The 21,034-nt window shown below is 45.5% G+C and overlaps 1 protein-coding gene across 2 annotated transcripts; it reads left to right on the top strand.

The window, feature by feature from the left end:
* Positions 1-273: 273 nt before the first annotated feature.
* On the top strand, positions 274-21,017 carry golga5 (golgin A5). Of its 2 annotated transcripts, none has more exons than XM_046367521.1 (13): positions 274-798; positions 1,186-1,905; positions 2,101-2,337; positions 2,577-2,796; positions 3,641-3,764; positions 6,549-6,752; positions 6,843-6,979; positions 7,357-7,450; positions 11,353-11,451; positions 12,397-12,625; positions 17,059-17,158; positions 18,056-18,119; positions 19,892-21,017. In XM_046367521.1, the coding sequence occupies exons 2-13, from the start codon at positions 1,194-1,196 to the stop codon at positions 19,967-19,969; spliced, it is 2,298 nt and encodes a 765-aa protein (XP_046223477.1). In that variant the 5' UTR covers positions 274-798; positions 1,186-1,193; the 3' UTR covers positions 19,970-21,017. The 2 variants fall into 2 exon arrangements, with proteins under 2 accessions (XP_046223477.1, XP_046223476.1); XM_046367520.1 differs by having other exon boundaries at positions 275-798; positions 6,843-7,013; positions 7,322-7,450.
* Positions 21,018-21,034: the final 17 nt, after the last annotated feature.

Here is a 21,034-nt window from a genome sequence, read left to right as displayed (position 1 = left end):
GCAGTGCCTTAGACGGCTGCGCCACTCGGGAGCCCTAATACCACAGTGGTCAACTATTTCTCTCCAGAAATATGTTTAAAACCAATTATTTGTTATAACTAAGCCAAGATAGACCATGGCCTGTCGTTACCAATGGGAGCAAATGAATCATAGTGGGCAGACCCAAGTACGAGATATCGAGATCCTATTGGTGGGTTCTATCATTTATTTGCATATTTCAGTTAGGGAACGCCCACACTGAAGTGCTCGTGTGCAATAACTCAATTCGCCCTTGTACTCCATCTAAACAACAAACACATTTTAAACTTTGGAAAATGGTCAAGTCTACCAACTTAGCCCGCTCTATTCGTAACATATTTTAGTTTTGGGAACACAAAACGGTATTGAGATCAAATGTTTCATGATGAGAAATTTTTCTGAATATCGGCCAAATTCCATCTCCTTCCTACTTGGATTCCTCTCATCACCTTGGTGTTGAGTGGAAATGTCAACCGGATACTTCAGATTTTGTACATTCGGTGAAACATCTGGTTTTACTGTTCTATCTGTGTCAAAATCCTGACAGCTGGCTTGTATTTTAATCAGGCATCGACATAGGCGTTCTGTTTTTGGGGGTCCTTGCGTTAGTTCCTGGTCCACGTATGAGACTGATCCAAACGCTCATATTTACCTAACAAAGATTTACCAGATAATGTGTAAATGTGACACTATAGTCCATCTGTTGATTATTCATCCCGGTCTATAAATTGTCTGGGATATTTATTTATTTTTAGTTTTGGACGTCGCTGTTGTTATACGGTAAGTCGACTAGCTAGTTAGCGATAATGGATGCTAATGTGTTAAAATAGTTTGTTTGTCGGACCCTGTGTAATCCACCCCTGATTTATGCCGAAAGCTGAAAGTTGATATCTCAGTATGTTGTTAAACCTACCCACACAGACCATTTTATACTATTTTGAGGGTTAACTTAGTGATCACCCGGATTTCTAGCTAGCCTTCAAAGATGTTAGCCATAACATCAACAATCTTGCTATCTGTTGGACGGTAGAAGCAATGTCATCATAACATGTTGCTTTATCTTTTGGTTTTAGGGGAATGTCTTTTGACATACACATGAGATTTTGTCACAAAAGCTATTGTTATTTAATTTCTGAATCTGACAAACTGATTAATTTGTGTTTCTAGGATGCAGAATGTCTTGGTTGGCTGACCTGGCAGGGAAAGCTGAAGACTTCCTGAATAAAGTGGATGCAGGAGCTGCCAGCCTGACCAAACCCCAAGGCCGCACCTCCTCCTTCTCCTCAGCCTACGATGCTCCCGACTCCACTGAAACCTCTCAGTACAGTAGCACCGGCTACAGCACCAACACATCAGAGACACAGCAACACCCCTATGGGAACTCCACCTCCCACAACGCACCAGGATCTGGTTTCATTACTGCAGCTGCTGGCAACATCAAAAAATCCAAAGGTTCCCTGTTGACTAGCTCAGCCACAGTCTCCACTACCAGCACCCTTCCCCTGGGGTCTTCCAGCACTGCCTCCTCCTCCAGCTCCATCAAACCCTCCTCCAGCTTTGTGAGGCCTAGTAAGAAGAGTCAGAGTGAGCAAGATGTAGATGATGACCTGTTGTTTGACTTCCTTAACAGCTCAGACCCTCCGGCGGCCAACGAGAGGCGGGAGGTCAGACCAAGAGATCCTCTCAGAGTATCTCCTGAAGGATCAGGCTCCCCACAGCCAGCACCTCCTGTCTCGGCTGCTGCCCCCATCATGGTCCCCTCAGCCCCCTCCACGCCCCCCTCCCTACGGGGCATGTCGCGAACCTCCAGCTACAGCTCTCTGTCCACCAGTACTCACAGTGCCAAAACAGGGGGTTCGGAGGATGGCTCTGCCAAAGAAAGTCAAGGTACTGACACTTAAACTGGTAATGTTAATGTCAAGGCACTTACGCGTATTTCTTTTTGTTATTTTATCTCAATGTTTGGTCGACATCATATAAATTCATGAAATAATCAACACAGTGTTCTAGTTACAATTGCTAATTTAAATCATCAGCTCAACGTTCCCTCCTTTATGTGTTCTCTCTTTCTCTTTTTTCCAGACACACCTGATGGTTCTGACTCTGGGTTGGCTGTTCCCCAGTCTATCACCTACCTATCAGAGTCTCCGGCCACATACGAGGCCCCTCCCCCAGCCCTGGCCCCGCCCCCTATAGAGGAGCAGCAGAGTCAGATGATGTCCAGTCTGCGTTTGGAGAACCAGCTACTGAGGTCAGAGGTCACCTCCCTCAACCAGGAACTGGCATCCATCATCCAGAGAGCCAAAGACACTCAGGAGGGTGAGAGAGCTGAGAGAGAGAAGACTGAGGAAGAAGACTCATGTCCGGTCCCAAATCTGTTTATGCTGTCTTGCCAACTCATATGGTCGTTGTCATGCCGATGGATGTTGTCTTGCCAACACAGCACTGACAGATCTGGGACCAGGTTTTGCTCATGTATGTGTAGCAGACACCTAAATAATGTGGTTTGGTTTATGTCTGTCGTGGGCGTAACTATGGTCATAATCTCTTTCCTACAGAATTGAACCAGGCACGGTTACGCACAGAGAAGTGGAATTCGGACCAGTCTCGCACAGACCGCGCGGTCAGGGAGCTGCGGTCGCAGGTTGATGACCTCACAGAGGCCCTCGGTGCTAAGGACGGGCAGTTGGCCGTGCTGAAGGTCAGGCTAGATGAGGCAGATCAGTTACTGAAGTCACGGAGCTCTGCTCTGGAGGAGGCACAGACTGAGAGGTCCCGGTATGTTTACAATCTTTGTTAGATGGAATAGGCTTGGAAGAACTAAATCTGTTTGCTTCATTCATTATTAGTAAAAGACAACTACATTTGTCAGAAGTCCAGGTAAATTTAATTAACCAAATCTTTGTGAATGAATAGATCCAGTCAATGAGGCTGCTTCAACATTTACATTTCATTCATTATTAGTAAAAGACAACTACATTTGTCAGAAGTCCAGGTAAATTTAATTAACCAAATCTTTGTGAATGAATAGATCCAGTCAATGAGGCTGCTTCAACATTTACATATTAGTAAAAAATATATTGAAAAAGTCTGAGAATAATCCATATGTAACAGTGCTCGCATGGATAAACATGGTGTTGCTCCGGAGGTAACAGTGCTCACATGGATAAACATGGTGTTGCTCCGGAGGTAACAGTGCTCACATGGATAAACATGGTGTTGCTCCGGAGGTAACAGTGCTCACATGGATAAACATGGTGTTGCTCCGGAGGTAACAGTGCTCACATGGATAAACATGGTGTTGCTCCGGAGGCTCTGTGTGAGGTGCTCTCTGAATAGCTAGTCTGTGTGCAACGGAGGTAAGAACGTGCCGTAAGCTCCACTCCACAGCTAGCTTGAAATGTCGCCAATGAAGTTATTGAATCGGATCCTTGTCTGTAGGACAACTGGTTGGCTACGTTGTCAAGGAGGTCCGGTCACGTGTCTTTATGGAGGACCGCTGGTCCGAGCCCGGTAACCAAGGGAACCGGTGGAGGAAACGAAGCCGTTAGCGTCACACTGAAGTTGGTTTTGTATAGTACTAGGGAGACAACGACCAACTTTGTACCCCCATCATGTCCAGGATCCTCCAGGACCACACAGAAGGAAGCAGTATGCAGTCCCAGGCCATGACGACCATGCAGGAGAGACTGAGGGAGGCAGACATGGCTCTACGCAGGGAACAGGATGGCTATAGACAGATGCAGGTAGAAAAATATATATACACCCACACACGTCCCAACTCTCAAGTACACATATATATATATATATATATATAATTATTATTTTATTAATCATTAATCTGTCAAAGCAAAATGAAGGATGGTGGACCTAGTGGAAACAGGGCACATTCTTCATGTACATTCAGAAAGTACAGACCCCTAGACTTTTTCAACATTTTGTTACGTTACAGCCTTATTCCTAATCAATCTACACACAATACCCCATACTATCACATTTACATAAGTATTCAGACCCTGGACTCTGAACTTTGAAGAAGCACCTTTGGCAGAGATTCTAGCCTCAAGTCTTCTTGGGTATGACGCTACGTACCCGTGGCGGCAGGTAGCCTAGTGGTTAGAGCCAGTAACCGAAAGGTTGCTAGATTGAATCCCTGAACTGACCAGATAAAAATTGGTCGTTCTGCCCCTGAACAAGGCAGTTTAACCCACTGTTCCCCATAAAGCCGTCATTGTAAATAAGAATTTGTTCTTAACTGACTTGTCTAGTTAAGTAAAAGTTAAATAAACTCTAAAGAAATACAGGATTGGTACACCTGTATTTGGGGAGTTTCTCCCATTCTTCTCTGCAGATTCTCTCAAGCTCTGTCAGGTTGGATGGGGAGTGTCGCTGCACAGCTATTTTCAGGACTCTCCAGAGATGTTCAATCGGGTTCAGGTCCGGTCTCTCTTGCTGGGCGACTCTAGGACATTCGGAGACGTGTCCCAAAGTCTTGGTTGTGTGCTGAAGGTCGTTGCCCTGTTGGAAGGTGAACCTTCACCCCAGTCTGAGGTCCTGAGTGCTCTGGAGCAGGTTTTCATCAACAATCTTTCTGTACTTTGCACCATTCATCTTTCCCTCGATCCTGACTAGTCTCCCAGTCCCTGCCTCTAAAAACATCCCCACAGCATGATGCTGCCACCACCATGCTTCACTGTAGGGATGCTGGGTTGTTTCTTCCATACGTGACACTTGATATTCAGGCCAAATAGTTAAATCTTGGTTTCATCCAAGCGGGCTGTCATGTGCCTTTTACTGAGGAGTGGCAACCGTCTGGCCACTCTACCATAAAGGCCTGATTGGTGGAGTGCTGCAGAGATGGTTGTCCTTCTGGAATGTTCTCCCATCTCCACAGAGGAACTCTGGAGCTCTGTCAGAGTGACCATCGGGTTCTTGGTCACCTTCCTGACCAAGGCCTTTCTCCCCCGATTGCTCAGTTTGGCCGGGTGGCCAGCTCTATGAAGAGTCTTGGTGGTTCCAAACTTCTTCCATTTAAGAATGATGGAGGCCACTGTGTTCTTGGTGACCTTAAATGCTGCAGAAATGTTTTGGTACCTTTCCCCAGATCTGTACCTCGACACAATCTTTTATTTAATTTAATAAATATATATTTACATTTATTTGGACTTTTTAACCATTTTTTTTCATCCCAGTTTCGCGGTATCTAATTGGTAGTTAGCCTTGTCTCATCGCTAAAACTCCCGTGCAGACTCTGGAGAGGCGAAGGTCGAGAGCCGTACGTCCTCCAAAACACGACCCAACCAAGCCGCACTGCTTCATGACCCAACGCCCGCTTAACCCGGAAGCCAGCCGCACCAACGTGTCGGAGGAAGCATCGTTACACCTGGCGACCGTGTCAGCGTGCACTGCTCCCGGCCCGCCACAGGAGTCGCTAGAGTGCGATGGGACAGGGACATCCATGCCGGCCAATCCCTCCCCTAAGCAGGACGACGCTGGGCCAATTGTGCGCCGCCCCATAGGTCTCCCGGCTGCGACAGAGCCTAGACTCTAACCAAGATCTCTAATGGAACAGCTAGCAACTGCAATGCAGTGCTTTAGACCACTGCACCACTCGGGAGGCCCTGCCTCGACACAATCCTGTCTCGGAGCTCTAAAGACAATTCCTTCCACCTCATGGCTTGGTTTTGGATCTGACATGCACTGTCAACTGTGGGACCATTTATATAGACAGATGTGTGCCTTTCCAAATCATGTCCAATCAAGTTGTAGAAACATCTTAGAGATGGTCAATGGAAACAGGATGCACCCGAGCACAATTTCGAGTCTCATAACAAAGTGTCTGAATACTTATGTAAATAATGTATTTCAGTTTTTTTAACATTTGGAATAAATATGCAAAAAAATAAACATGTTTTGCTTTGTCATTATGGGGTATTGTGATGTCACTATGTGGTATTGTGATGTCATTATGGGGTATTGTGATGTCACTATGTGGTATTGTGATGTCACTATGTGGTATTGTGATGTCACTATGTGGTATTGTGATGTCATTATGGGGTATTGTGATGTCATTATGGGGTATTGTGATGTCACTATGTGGTATTGTGATGTCATTATGGGGTATTGTGATGTCATTATGGGGTATTGTGATGTCATTATGGGGTATTGTGATGTCACTATGTGGTATTGTGATGTCATTATGGGGTATTGTGATGTCACTATGTGGTATTGTGATGTCACTATGGGGTATTGTGATGTCACTATGGGGTATTGTGATGTCATTATGGGGTATTGTGATGTCATTATGGGGTATTGTGATGTCACTATGGGGTATTGTGATGTCATTATGGGGTATTGTGATGTCATTATGGGGTATTGTGTGTTTGCTTTGATTTAGTTTTATTTAATACATTTTAGAATAAGGCTGTAACGAAATGTGTAACAAGTTAAGGGGGTCTGAATACTTTCCCGTAATGCACTGTAAAGTCAATCATAGACTATATAACGTGTCGTCTCCTCGGTTCCCACAGAGTGAGTTTGCGGTGCGGTTATCCAAGGTGGAGGCGGAGAGGCAGACGCTAGCGGAGGCGGTGACGGGCGCAGAGAGACGGGCGTCGGATGACAAGCACCGGGTCGAGGACCTCCAACAGCAGATGAGGAGTGCCCGGAACGCAGCCGAGACTGCCAAGCAGGAGTTACAGGACTATAAAAGCAAAGCCTCCCGCATACTACAGGTAAGAGATAGAGATCTTTAGGACACAACTCACTATTTCCTTTCTAATGCTTTTGTTTGTGTGTGTGTGGTGTGTGTGCGTCCTCTCCAGTCCAAAGAGAAGCTGATCAGCAGCCTGAAGGAGGGGTCAGGCTTGGATGGTCTGGAAGGAGGAGGAGCCGGACTTTTGGAGCTGGAGGAGCTTAGACATGAGAAGGAGCTGCAGAGAGACGAGATACAGAAACTACAGGGACAGATGCAGACACTCCGTGCTGAGATACAGGTGAGAAGGGACTGGAGATGGTCTCAGTGATATATAACCCTCTCTCGGGCCGACCCTCTCTCGGGCCGACCCTCTCTCGGACCGACACCCCTTAGCACACATACAAAGCAACTTACAGTACAATGTGAGTGCATACAATTCTTTAGTATGTTGATGTGATTCCTGCACTATCCTTGCGGGACTTGAACTCTTCACCTTGCCGTTGCTAGCACCAACTGAGCCACACAGGACGTGCTTACTTCAAGACAACCTTGGTAGCTGGATGACCTGGCTGTAAGAGTGAGATGTTGTGACCGCTCTTCTCCCAGGACTTGGAGGTAGCGGCCCTGACTGAGGCAGAGACGTGGAGAGAGCAGCAGCTGGAGAACCAGGAGCAACAGGCCCGACAGACCAGAGCCAAGCAGGAAGTGGAGGCCGAGGTGGAGCGCTACAAACAGGTAGCAGAATATATCTTATTATACCACGGGCGTTGTTGAATACTCCTTTCTGATTGGCTTGAAGGGCATTCTAGAGCATGCGTTATTTCTCTGTAATGTACACTATAATTCAATGGCTCTGAAGGTCATTGTTGTGTTGTTTTATGTTTGAGCTGCTTTTGAAAGCAAAAGTCAGTTTTTTTTTTTTCAAAACATTATTTGGCGTTGTTGAAAAATACAATTTCATAATAGCAAGCGAGCTAGGACTGACGCTTTTCGTTAGCAAAGCTAGGAAGTCTTTTTGGTTTGGTTACCAAGGCAACTACTGTAGCAGTTTAGTAAACTTGCTAGCTACTTCAGTGGATATTGAGTATGTTTCTAAGAGCAAAAATAGCCTTCGAATAAGCAGGAAAATATTGCAACTCTGTGGGAAGTGCGTGCCACTCTGCTAACAGAGGACAGAGAAGGAAGAAGGAATCACTTGTGGATTAAGTAAGATGGCGGCGTTAAGGAGGTTGCCGGTTCCTGCTCGACTTCAATTTTTTTTTTTTTATTATTATTTTTTTTTGCGTCGTTACTTTGTTTGCTTAGAATGTTCATGTAATAATTTTCTACGACCAACAAACACTTCAGCGAACTGTGCAAGATCATAAAGCCAGCTAGAATCCTCTCACCTAGATGCAGTCTTTATTGTTGCTGGTCATCATTTGGGTTATCAATGTGTTTCCTTCGACACATTGGTGTGCCTGGCTTCTGGGTTAAGTGGGCGTTGTGTCAAGAAGCAATGAGGCTTGGTTGGGTTGTGTTTCGGAGGACGCACGCCTCTCGACCTTTGCCTCTCCCGAGTCCGTACGGGAGTTGCAGCGATGAGACAAGACTGTAACTATCAATTGGATATCACGAAATTGGGGAGAAAAAAAGGCTAAACTTTAAAAAATAAAAAAAATTCTAAGAATGCTGTTCATTGACTACAGTTCAGCATTCAACACTATTGTTCCATCCAAGCTCAACACTGAGCCCAGGGTCTGGACACCACCCTCTTCCTGACGGGCAGACCACAGGCTGTGAGGTTTGTCAACAACACCTCCTCCACACTGACTCTTAACACAGGGGTCCCCCAGGGGTGTGTCCTCAGTCCTCTGCTGTACTCCCTGTTCACCCACAACTGTGTGACTTTGCACGACACCTACTCCATCATCAAGTCTGCTGACGACACCACGGTTGTAGGCCTGATAACCAACAACAATGAGACCGCCTTTAGGGAAGAGGTCAGTGAACTGGCATTGTGGTGTCATGACAACGACCTCTCCATCAGTGTCAGCAAAACAAAGGAGTTGATTGTTGACTTCAGCAAGCAGAGGAAACATTCCCCGATTCACATCAATGGGATCACGAGTTTTAAGTTCCTCTGTGTCCACATCACCAAAGGACTTGACATCGACCAACAACTCCACCACTCTTGTCAAGAGGGCGCAACAGCATCTCTACTTCCTAAGGCGGCTGAATAAATGTGGCATGCCACCCCAGATCCTCACCAAATACTACCGCTGCACCATCGAGTGCGTCCTGACCAGTTGCATCACAGCCTGGTAAGGGAATTACTCCATACACGACCGCAAGGCCTTCCAGTGGGTGGTGAAGACGGCTCAGTACATCACTGGGACCGTGGCCCTCCAGAGGGTGTTGAAGACTGACCGGTACATCACTGGGACCGTGGCCCTCCAGAGGGTGTTGAAGACGGACCGGTACATCACTGGGACCGTGGCCCTCCAGCGGGTGGTGAAGACGGACCAGTACATCACTGGGACCGTGGCCCTCCAGATGGTGGTGAAGACTGCTCGGTACATCCCTGGGACAGTGCTCCCACCCATCCAGGACTTCAACTCAAAATGGTGTCTGAGGAAGCATCATCAAGGACCCCACACACCGCAGCCCCGATCTGTTCTCTCCCTTAGCGTTGGGAATACTGTATCAGAGCATGAGGTCTGATACCAACAGGCTCAGACAGTTTCTATCTACAAACCATCAGACTGCTGAACACTTGAACTGGACTGACCACCTGCTCTGATTCTCCGCACACATGCACTCACTCACATATACACAGACATACACACAGTACGTGGACACACCCCTTTTTCAGCCACACCCATGTTGCTGACGGGTGTATAAAATCGAGCCCAGCAATCTCATTGGCAGTGGTGTAAAGCTCACCGCTATCGGACTCTGGAGCAGTGGAAACACATTTTCTGGAGTGACGAATCACGCTTCAACATCTGGCAGTTTGACTGACGAATCTGGGTTTGGCGGATGCCAGGAGAACGCTACCTGCCCGAAATAGATAGTGCCAACTGTAAAGTTTGGTGGAGGAGGAATAATGGTCTGGGGCTGCTTTTCACGGTTCGGGCCCCTTAGTTCCAATGAAGTGCAACCTTAATGCTACAGCATACAATGACATTCTAGACGATTCTGTGCTTCCAACTTTGTGGCAGCAGCCCTTTCCTGTTTCAGCATGACAATGCACAAAGCAAGGTCCCATTCAAAAATGGTTTGTTGAGATCGGTGTGGAAGAACTTGACTAGCCTGCACAGAGCCCTGACCTTGACTCCATCGAACACCTTTGGGCTGAATTGGAACGCCGATTGCGAGCCAGCCCTAATTGCCCAACATCAGTACCCGACCTCACTAATGCTCTTGTGGCTGAATGGAAGCAATTCCCCACAGAAATGTTCTAACGTCTAGTGGAAAGCCTTCCCAGAAGAGTGGAGGCTGTTATAGCAGCAATGTTCCAACGTCTAGTGGAAAGCCTTCCCAGAAGAATGGAGGCTGTTATAGCAGCAAAAGGGGGGACCGACTCCATATTAATGCCGAAGATTTTGGCATGAGATGTTTGACTTTTGGATATGTGGGGTATGTTTAGTTTATTTTTTAGTTTATTTTATTTTTACAGGGACAGTGCACATTAATCAACGTTTCAGTAAAAGTGCCGGTTTTAGCCAGCCGGCTAATTTTCAACCGCAGTCCCTGGGCAGGTTATTAAAAACAATTACAATATAGACAATAGCACCATAGAACAAGCAAGACATAGCAACATAGGACAAGCAAGACATAGCATACAGACAGAGCAACATAGGACAAGCAAGACGTAGCATACAGACAGAGCAACATAGGACAAGCAAGACGGCATACAACAAGGACAAGACGTAGCATACAGACAGAGCAACACAGAACAAAAAGCAGCAAGACAAAATTCATAAAAGCAACAAAGTGTTTCCACACCTCACAAGCTACAGACAACAGACAACGAACTGTAGTTTTGGCAAGTCTGTTAGGACATGTTCATGCTACACACATCACAACTGTTGCTACCCAACTCTTATTATACTGCTCAGTTTATACACTGCCCCCCCCCTTCCCCAATACACCTGTAAATATTATAAATTGTGTCTTCCTGTGTTATACTGATGCTAAAATGTGTATTCTATTTTTTTGTATTCTTATTGTTGCAAAGTCGAAGGAACCTGCAAGTAAGCATTTCATTGGCCGATGTGTACCCAAGCATATCCAAAGCAAATCCTACTAGTAAACCTTGGACCTTGGGTCCTATTCATTTAAGGTGTGCAACGGAGAAAAAAACCCCATTATGAAACGTTTTGCAATGTAAAACGTGCGTTTCTTATTCGACCACATGTCCAGGTAGTCCCTGCCATGTCCAGGTAGTCCCTGCCATGTCCAGGTAGTCCCTGCCATGTCCAGGTAGTCCCCCATGTCCATGTCCCTGCCATGGTAGTCCCTGCCATGTCCAGGTAGTCCCTGCCATGTCCAGTCCCTGCCATGTCCAGGAAGTCCCTGCCATGTCCAGGAAGTCCCTGCCTGTTTCTTTCTCTATCTCTGGGCTAAGGGGAAATGTTCTATGTGTGATGTAGGAGCTACAGTATGTCGAGGAGGAAAACCACCGTGCCAAGACCACACTGCAGAGTCGCATCAAGGATCGGGAAGATGAGATCCAGAAACTCAGAAACCAGGTATATAGACAGTTGAAGTCTGAAGTTTACGTAAACTTAGGTCGGGGTCGTTAACATTAATTTTTCAACCGCTCCACAAATTTCTTGTTAACGAACTGTAGTTTTGGCAAGTCTGTTAGGACATCTACTTTGTGCAGGACACAAGTCATTTTTCCAACTACTGTTTACAAGTCCTCAACTGGCTGCTTCGTTAAATAGTACCGGCAAAACACCAGTCTCAACGTCAACAGTGAAGAGGCGACTCCGGGATGCTGGCCTTCTAGGCAAAGAAAAAGACATGTCTCAGACTGGCCAATAAAAAGAAAAGATTAAGATGGGGGGAAAAAGAACACAGACACTGGACAGAGGAACTCTGCCTAGAAGGCCAGCATCCCGGAGTCGCCTCTTCACTGTTGACGTTGAGACTGGTGTTTTGCCGGTACTATTTAACGAAGCTGCCAGTTGAGGACTTGTGAGGCGTCTGTTTTTCATATTAGACACTCTAAAATACTTGTCATCTTGCTCAGTTGTGCACCGGGGCCTCCCACTCCTCTTTTTGTATTCTGGTAAAAAAAAAAAAAAATCTGTTTCCAGCTACAATAGTCATGTACAACATTAACAATGTCCACACAGTATTTCTGACCAATTTGATGTTATTTTAATGGACAAAAAAAAAAAAAGTGCTTTTCTTTAAAAAAACAATGACGTTTCTAAATGACCCCAAACTTTTGAATGGAAGTGTATGTCAAAGTTCACATAATAAATAAATAAAATTAATAAATAAATATATATATATATATCTTGTGCAGTGAAATGCTTATAGTCCTAGCTCCTAACAATGCAGTAGAATGTCAAAAAAAGTGGATTTTTTTTAGGGTAATAATTTTAGGACTATAAGCATTTCACTGCACGACACATAACATCTGCTTAGCTGTAAGTGACCATGTAACTTCCCCCCCCCCACAGCTGACCAATAAGGCTCTGAGCAGCAGTAGCCAGGTGGAGCTAGAGAGCAGGTTACACCAGCTGACGGAGACTCTGATCCAGAAACAGACCATGTTGGAGTCCCTGGGAACAGAGAAGAGCTCGCTGGTCTTCCAGCTAGAGAGGCTGGAGACCCAGCTGAAGAACACCCAGGGAGGAGGAGGGCAGACCGGGGGGCCGGCCATTAACATGAGCAGCATGGAGAGCCCAGGTGAGGCTGGGCTGTTTTTTTTTTTTTTTTTAAATGGCACCCTATATACATTTAGTACACTTTTTTTGACCAGCTCAGGTGACTGATGTCATGTGGACGGATATGATTAGGTAGCCTGGTTGTCATGTGGACGGATATGATTAGGTAGCCTGGTTGTCATGTGGACGGATATGATTAGGTAGCCTGGTTGTCATGTGGACGGATATGATTAGGTAGCCTGGTTGTCATGTGGACGGATATGATTAGGTAGCCTGGTTGTCATGTGGACGGATATGATTAGGTAGCCTGGTTGTCCGGATATGATTAGGTAGCCTGGTTGTCATGTGGACGGATATGATTAGGTAGCCTGGTTGTCATGTGGACGGATATGATTAGGTAGCCTGGTTGTCATGTGGACGGATATGATTAGGTAGCCTGGTTGTCATGTGGACGGATATGATTAGGTAGCCTGGTTGTCATGTGGACGGATATGATTAGGTAGCCTGGTTGTCATGTGGACGGATATGATTAGGTAGCCTGGTTGTCATGTCGGATATGATTATAGCCTGGTTGTCATGTGGACGGATATGATTAGGTAGCCTGGTTGTCATGTGGACGGATATGATTAGGTAGCCTGGTTGTCATGTGGACGGATATGATTAGGTAGCCTGGTTGTCATGTGGACGGATATGATTAGGTAGCCTGGTTGTCATGTGGACGGATATGATTAGGTAGCCTGGTTGTCATGTGGACGGATATGATTAGGTAGCCTGGTTGTCATGTGGACGGATATGATTAGGTAGCCTGGTTGTCCGGATATGATTGTAGCCTGGTTGTCATGTGGACGGATATGATTAGGTAGCCTGGTTGTCATGTGGACGGATATGATTAGGTAGCCTGGTTGTCATGTGGACGGATATGATTAGGTAGCCTGGTTGTCATGTGGACGGATATGATTAGGTAGCCTGGTTGTCATGTGGACGGATATGATTAGGTAGCCTGGTTGTCATGTGGACGGATATGATTAGGTAGCCTGGTTGTCATGTGGACGGATATGATTAGGTAGCCTGGTTGTCATGTGGACGGATATGATTAGGTAGCCTGGTTGTCATGTGGACGGATATGATTAGGTAGCCTGGTTGTCATGTGGACGGATATGATTAGGTAGCCTGGTTGTCATGTGGACGGATATGATTAGGTAGCCTGGTTGTCATGTGGACGGATATGATTAGGTAGCCTGGTTGTCATGTGGACGGATATGATTAGGTAGCCTGGTTGTCATGTGGACGGATATGATTAGGTAGCCTGGTTGTCATGTGGACGGATATGATTAGGTAGCCTGGTTGTCATGTGGACGGATATGATTTAGCCTGGTTGTCATGTGGACGGATATGATTAGGTAGCCTGTTGTTGTCATGATTGGTAGCCTGGGATATGATTAGGTAGCCTGGTTGTCATGTGGACGGATATGATTAGGTAGCCTGGTTGTCATGTGGACGGATATGATTAGGTAGCCTGGTTGTCATGTGGACGGATATGATTAGGTTGCCTGGTTGTCATGTGGACGGATATGATTAGGTTGCCTGGTTGTCCCAGATATGTTAATAATTATAATATAATATATAATTATAAGGTGTTTGCCCATCTCCTTTAGGTATTGGTCTGGGTCCAGGCTAAGGGCTAGCTCAGGGTGGGGAATTATTATTTTGGTGGAAAAAACAAACTCCAGGCTACTCTTGATTGTCTAAAACTAGATAAAGTATGTAGAAATTATAATGGACTTTTAATATAATATAAAAATATAAAAATATTCATATATATTTTTAAATAACTGCTCTTTTGCTGGCCTGCAAACTGTTTTTGACGATCAAATCGGTCTGAAAATAAATGTGTGCTGCCCTCTGAGTTTTGAAATCCGGGTGTTGCCCTCGAGCCAAGATGTGTTCCAACCCCTGGACCAGTTGGTTAAGGTGGTACATTTCTTGACTCTCAGATAACTTTATTTGATAGATCGTCGTGGCAAGTAAATAAATACATTGATTTGGGAAGCATTTTTTTTCCGTATTTGATGAAGAAGCACTCAGCTCAAGCTCTTTACTTGATTTTTTAGATGAAAAAATATATATATTGTCTTCAGATGACCACTTAAATTTGTTGGTATATGTAAAGCATTTCCCACACTGAGAGCAGAGGTAGGGTCTCTCCTGTGGGAACGTTCTTGCACTTACTGAGCATGAAGAAAACTCTTTCTACACTCTGTAGAAGAGGCTATTTCTTCTATGTGTGGATCACCTGGTGGCTTGTAAGATCACTGGTGTTCGGCAAACGTCTTCCCTCGTTCAATGCAGAGTGATAAGAACGTTCTCATGTGTGCCATGCCTGGTGAAAACTCTTCCCACACTCATCACAGGTGTATGGTCTTTAACCCAGTGTGGATCATCATGTTTATTATCAAGCTCATCCTTTCGACAAAAGATGTACCACATTGTTGGCAACAGTGGATGTTTTCCTCCTGTGTGGATTAACTTGTGCCTACTGAGAGAGATTGTGTGTGTGTACGACAAACTCTTTTAAAAAATGTTTTACACACTCTGTACAAGGGGAAGGATCTTTCTCCTGTGTGGATCCATGCTGGTGCTTTATAAGATCTGCAGAGTGTGAAAACTCTGGATAAGAGCGTCTGCTAAATGACTTAAATGTAAATGTAAAACATACTCTCTCCACATTCAGTGCAGTGGTAGTGTTTTTCTCTTGCTTTTCATCTCCTTTGGATTTTCTAACCTTGTGTTTTGGTAGGAACTTGATTTGTTCACATCATTTCCAATGTGTTTTGGTAGGAACCTGATTTGTTCAGATCTGTGCCTTTTAGGATGTCCTTTCATCTGACATCGTGGTGCATTTGTACTTTAGAGACAAATTCAGATCCTTCTCTCTTCCTCAAACTCACTTAACAACAAGACATCAATCAGCCTGTTTCATTTCAATGTTCAGATGCCTGTATAATCCCTTTTGATTCTGTCTATATTTAAAAATTCCTCAAAGTTTTCAGCCGGGTGACTTTTCAAACCCACTTCTGTTGCTTCAGTTTTGATGTGAAAATTTGTCTAAGGCCCGGGAGTAATACTTATGTGTTGACAACATGTGACCAGGCTTCTTCACACTCCTGTCTGGAAAAAGCCTGTTAGTCAGCGGCTGGTCCAAAATCAGGCTCACTTTTCACAAAAACAGGAAGTGGGGAGGAAAGGCTGGGGGAACAAATCACAGCTCACCTCACAGCTAGATCCTATATGAAAGCACAGTGTTATTCCATGTGGAATTGACTAAACATGGCTATGACATTTAATACTTAATTTGACAAACGACAACATCATCTATTTCTTTTCTGCAGAAGCTTTTGAGACATCTGCATAAAATCATAACTGAGAAATATTTCATTAAAGAAATCTTGTAGATTAAAAAAATAATAATAATAATAATTGCTGTGTTTGTTTGCTCACTGCTCAGAATACCAACTTCAATATCAATTTGAGTCTTCACAGCGTTTTTTCAGAGATTGAACAAACAAGATTACATTAAACATGACAACCAGCAGAACTAAACAAAACTGATTCACTTTCAGTTCTCTACTCTCTTACGATGTTTAATTACCCCTAAAGTAGTTTTTGTCTTTAAGTTAACTGTAGCATAGTGTATCACAGGCCTTCCAGCTACACAACAAGAGAAATGCAGCTATACAACAAGGGGAAAATACAACCGTACAACAAGAAAGCAGAATCAAAATGACCAGAATCCAGTTGAACATCGGAAGGATTCATAGATTTACCATATCGCTTTTTGTATATTGACACTTCTCGGGGGACAGCAAGATTAGGGGGCGGCAAGATTAGGGGGACGGCAAGATTAGGGGGGACGGCAAGATTGGGGGGACGGCAAGATTGGGGGGGGACGGCAAGATTGGGGGGGACACGGCAAGATTGGGGGACACGGCAAGATTGGGGGGACACGGCAAGATTGGGGGGAACAGATCTCCCTTGTTCCTAAATAGACGTCTTCTCCCTCGTTTCTAAATAGAGACGTCTTCTCCCTCGTTTCTAAATAGAGACGTCTTCTCCCTCGTTTCTAGAATAGAGACGTCTTCTCCCTCGTTTCTAGAATAGAGACGTCTTCTCCCTCGTTTCTTGAATAGAGCACTAATTTGCTCCAGTGGTAGTGTGACTTTTTAATCTCACAATTCCACTGATTTTATTGTTCGTGGCTGGTCTTTTTTTTATCCAGTTCTAGAGAATGTATTTGCAGGGCACAGAGTAATTAAAATATTTAAAAAATATGAGATTTGAGCAGATTTTGTGGAAGCTGAGATGTTACTAGTAAAAGATGTGAGATTTGTTTATGTTTTCAGCATAACCTCTTGGATGGCAGGACTAAAAAAGGCCTTTTACGTTAACTTCACACAGGGACACGACAGAGGAATGCACCAGTCCTGTTCAACGACCACGACAGTCCAGGAGTGTATGGACAGGTACGCAAGGCAGCCAGCACCATCGACCGGTTCAGGTGAGCTATTATACCAGAGGGTTGGTCTTATCGTAACATACTATTTTTTGTGGTTTTAAAAGGAGTGTGATTTAAAAAAAATATATATATTTTTTAATATTATGCTTTTATTCAGACCGGACAGAAACGGGGGTGGGCGTGCCAGACCGGACGGGAAACGGGGGTGGGCGGGCCAGACCGGACGGGAAACGGGGGTGGGCGGGCCAGACAGGACGGGAAACGGGGTGGGCGGGCCAGACAGGACGGGAAACGGGGTGGGCGGGCCAGACCGGACGGGAAACGGGGTGGGCGGGCCAGACAGGACGGGAAACGGGGTGGGCGGGCCAGACAGGACGGGAAACGGGGTGGGCGGGCCAGACCGGACGGGAAACGGGGTGGGCGGGCCAGACCGGACGGGAAACGGGGTGGGCGGGCCAGACCGGACGGGAAACGGGGTGGGCGGGCCAGACCGGACGGGAAACGGGGGTGGGCAGACCGGACGGGAAACGGGGGTGGGCAGACCGGACAGAAACGGGGGTGGGCGGGCCAGACAGGATGGGAAACGGGGTGGGCGGGCCAGACAGGATGGGAAACGGGGGTGGGCGGGCCAGACAGGATGGGAAACGGGGGTGGGCGGGCCAATCAGCCACAAGACCTTCAAAGGCTCTTACTTTAGTTTCAGGAATGTTACCATACAACTAAACCTGCAAGTTAAGTTTGAAGAATTGTTTGTTATTGTTAAAAGAGCTGTTTTTGTGTGTTTTTTGTTGTTAAAGAGCAGTGGAATTTAATTCTCGTTCTGTACGTTGTGATGCTTAATTCAGATTTTATAGGCACGAATGTTTACCATTCAACCACACGAGTGTCGCACATTTTATATCTCACCTCGACAATAATCCGAAAGTCTTGTCCTTCCAGCATCCGGTTAGGAATCTTCCTGAGACGCTTCCCCATGGCTCGGGTCTTGGTAATACTGTATATGGTGAGGGTCTTTGTAATACTGTATATGGTGAGGGTCTTTGTTATACTGTTTATGGTGAGGGTCTTTGTAATACTGTATATGGTGAGAGTCTTGGTAATACTGTATATGGTGAGAGTCTTTGTTATACTGTATATGGTGAGGGTCTTTGTAATACTGTATATGGTGAGGGTCTTTGTTATACTGTATATGGTGAGGGTCTTTGGCTCTATTTGTGTATTACTATACATGTAACGCTAACCAAAATACACTGCTCAAAAAAAATAAAGGGAACACTAAAATAACACATCCTAGATCTGAATGAATGAAATATTCTTATTAAATACTTTTTTCTTTACACAGTTGAATGTGCTGACAACAAAATCACACAAAAATGATCAATGGAAATCAAATTTATCAACCCATGGAGGTCTGGATTTGGAGTCAAACAAAATTAAAGTGGAAAACCACACTACAGGCTGATCCAACTTTGATGTAATGTCCTTAAAACATGTCAAAATGAGGCTCAGTAGTGTGTGTGGCCTCCACGTGCCTGTATGACCTCCCTACGCCTGGGCATGCTCCTGATGAGGTGGCGGATGGTCTCCTGAGGGATCTCCTCCCAGACCTGAACTAAAGCATCCGCCAACTCCTGGACAGTCTGTGGTGCAACATGTCCCAGATGTGCTCAATTGGATTCAGGTCTGGGGAACGGGCGGGCCAGTCCATAGCATCAATGCCTTCTTCTTGCAGGAACTGCTGACACACTCCAGCCACATGTCTAGCATTGTCTTGCATTAGGAGGAACCCAGGGCCAACCGCACCAGCATATGGTCTCACAAGGGGTCTGAGGATCTCATCTCGGTACCTAATGGCAGTCAGGCTACCTCTGGCGAGCACATGGAGGGCTGTGCGGCCCCCCAAAGAAATGCCACCCCGCACCATGACTGACCCACCGCCAAACCGGTCATGCTGGAGGATGTTGCAGGCAGCAGAACAGGGCGCCAGTGGCGAATTTGCCAAACTTGGTGTTCTCTGGCAAATGCCAAATGTCCTGCACGGTGTTGGGCTGTAAGCACAAGAGCAGACAAATGCACATTTGTGGCCTGCTGGAGGTAATTTTGCAGGGCTCTGGCAGTGCTTCTCCTTGCACAAAGGCGGAGGTAGTGGTCGTTGCCCTCCTACGGCCTCCTCCACGTCTCCTGATGTACTGGCCTGTCTCCTGGTAGCGCCTCCATGCTTTGGACACTACGCTGACAGACACAGCAAACCTTCTTGCCACAGCTCGCAGTGATGTGCCATCCTGGATGAGCTGCACTACCTGAGCCACTTGTGTGGGTTGTAGACTCCGTCTCATGCTACCACTAGAGTGAAAGCACCGCCAGCATTCAAAAGTGACCAAAACATCAGCCAGGAAGTATAGGAACTGAGAAGTGGTCTGTGGTCCCCACCTGCAGAACCACTCCTTTATTGGGGGTGTCTTGCTAATTGCCTATAATTTCCACCTGTTGTCTATTCCATTTGCACAACAGCATGTGAGATGTATTGTCAATCAGTGTTGCTTCCTAAGTGGACAGTTTGATTTCACAGAAGTGTGATTGACTTGGAGTTACATTGTGTTGTTTAAGTGTTCCCTTTATTTTTTTGAGCAGTGTTTAAGTTATAATTCTCGATTCCCTTTTTAACTGAATAAAACCAATGAAACCAGTACAAACCTCTTGCTGTTTCAAAATAAATGTGTCACAATGGTCTTTTTAAAGCCCAGTTTGTTTTTTGTGTGTGTTTTTTTTTTTCAGGCACTACTGCACCTGTGGGTCATGATCGTTCTTTTGACCTATTCTCCAGAGATCCACGACCATCCTGCGGGGACATAGAACTCAAGGCCTGAACGATGTCATGATAGAGCTTTATAAATGTGTATATATATATATATATGTTGTTGTGATCTGGGGTAAGGTGAAGATGTGTTCCCTTTGTCATCAGACTAGCCTGGTGCCAGATCTGTTTTGTGCTGTTCAGACCTGCCTACCATGCACACAACTTTAGGTCAAAAGTGTGTGGTGGGTGGGTGGGGGGGGGGGGCTTTAAAATAACACATATAGGCTTTTTAAATCGGCGAATTGTGGACCTTCACTCAACCGTCAGAAGTTGGAGCTGAGCTAATCAGAAGAGGAAAAATGTCTCAGCTACAGCCGGTGGCCCTAAAGTCACAGAACCATTTCTCAGGCTGGATGACAGGTCTCCGCCACATCCGTTGATTCCGGCTGATGTGTGAAGGGGGTTAAAAAGGAGAACGAATTGTTTTGCTTAATTAATACATTTTCCAAAATTGTGTGTTTAGTCAAGCACATAACCACTATTATTTTGTAGTTAGCACCTTGGTTAAGGCGTCATTACGACGAACGTAAGTTAGCTACAGCATTTATTAAATGAACCGAGAACATTTTCTTGACTGCACACGTTTTTGCTCTCGGTAACAGGAGAGTGTTGAAGGGGGGGGGGGGATGTGCGCGTCGTTGCGCGGATAGGAAACGGTCATGGCAGAGAGAGTTCCTCCACCCGGTACCGTCCTTCACAGAAAGTTATGTTCGGACGTTTTTAACGATTACTAGGCCAATGTTAATGGATCAGTTGTACGATCTGTCCTCTTGATTATAGCTAGATGTCAACAGTAGGCTGCTAATGCTGTAGTAAATCAGTTCACCAATGACAACGAGGCATGTTGAATGAATGGTAGATGGATTAGATCAGGGATAGAGATCTGGAAACCAGTTGAGGTAGCTCTAATCCAGTTGAGGTAGCTCTAATCCAGTTGAGGTAGCTCTAATCCAGTTGAGGTAGCTCTAATCCAGTTGAGGTAGCTCTAATCCAGTTGAGGTAGCTCTAATCCAGTTGAGGTAGCTCTAATCCAGTTGAGGTAGCTCTAATCCAGTTGAGGT

This window comes from Oncorhynchus gorbuscha, linkage group LG10 (genome assembly GCF_021184085.1).
Source record: "Oncorhynchus gorbuscha isolate QuinsamMale2020 ecotype Even-year linkage group LG10, OgorEven_v1.0, whole genome shotgun sequence".
Lineage (NCBI taxonomy): Eukaryota > Metazoa > Chordata > Actinopteri > Salmoniformes > Salmonidae > Oncorhynchus > Oncorhynchus gorbuscha.
This window is presented reverse-complemented; position numbering and strand designations above follow the sequence as displayed.

Bases quoted from the DNA above. Each gene is read 5' to 3' on its own strand.
- golga5 (XM_046367520.1), top strand. From the start codon at position 1,194: ATGTCTTGGTTGGCTGACCTGGCAGGGAAAGCTGAAGACTTCCTGAAT. The intron at 2,338-2,576 runs GTGAGAGAGCTG...TCTTTCCTACAG, and splicing joins AGCCAAAGACACTCAGGAGG to AATTGAACCAGGCACGGTTA. The intron at 7,014-7,321 runs GTGAGAAGGGAC...CTCTTCTCCCAG, and splicing joins CACTCCGTGCTGAGATACAG to GACTTGGAGGTAGCGGCCCT.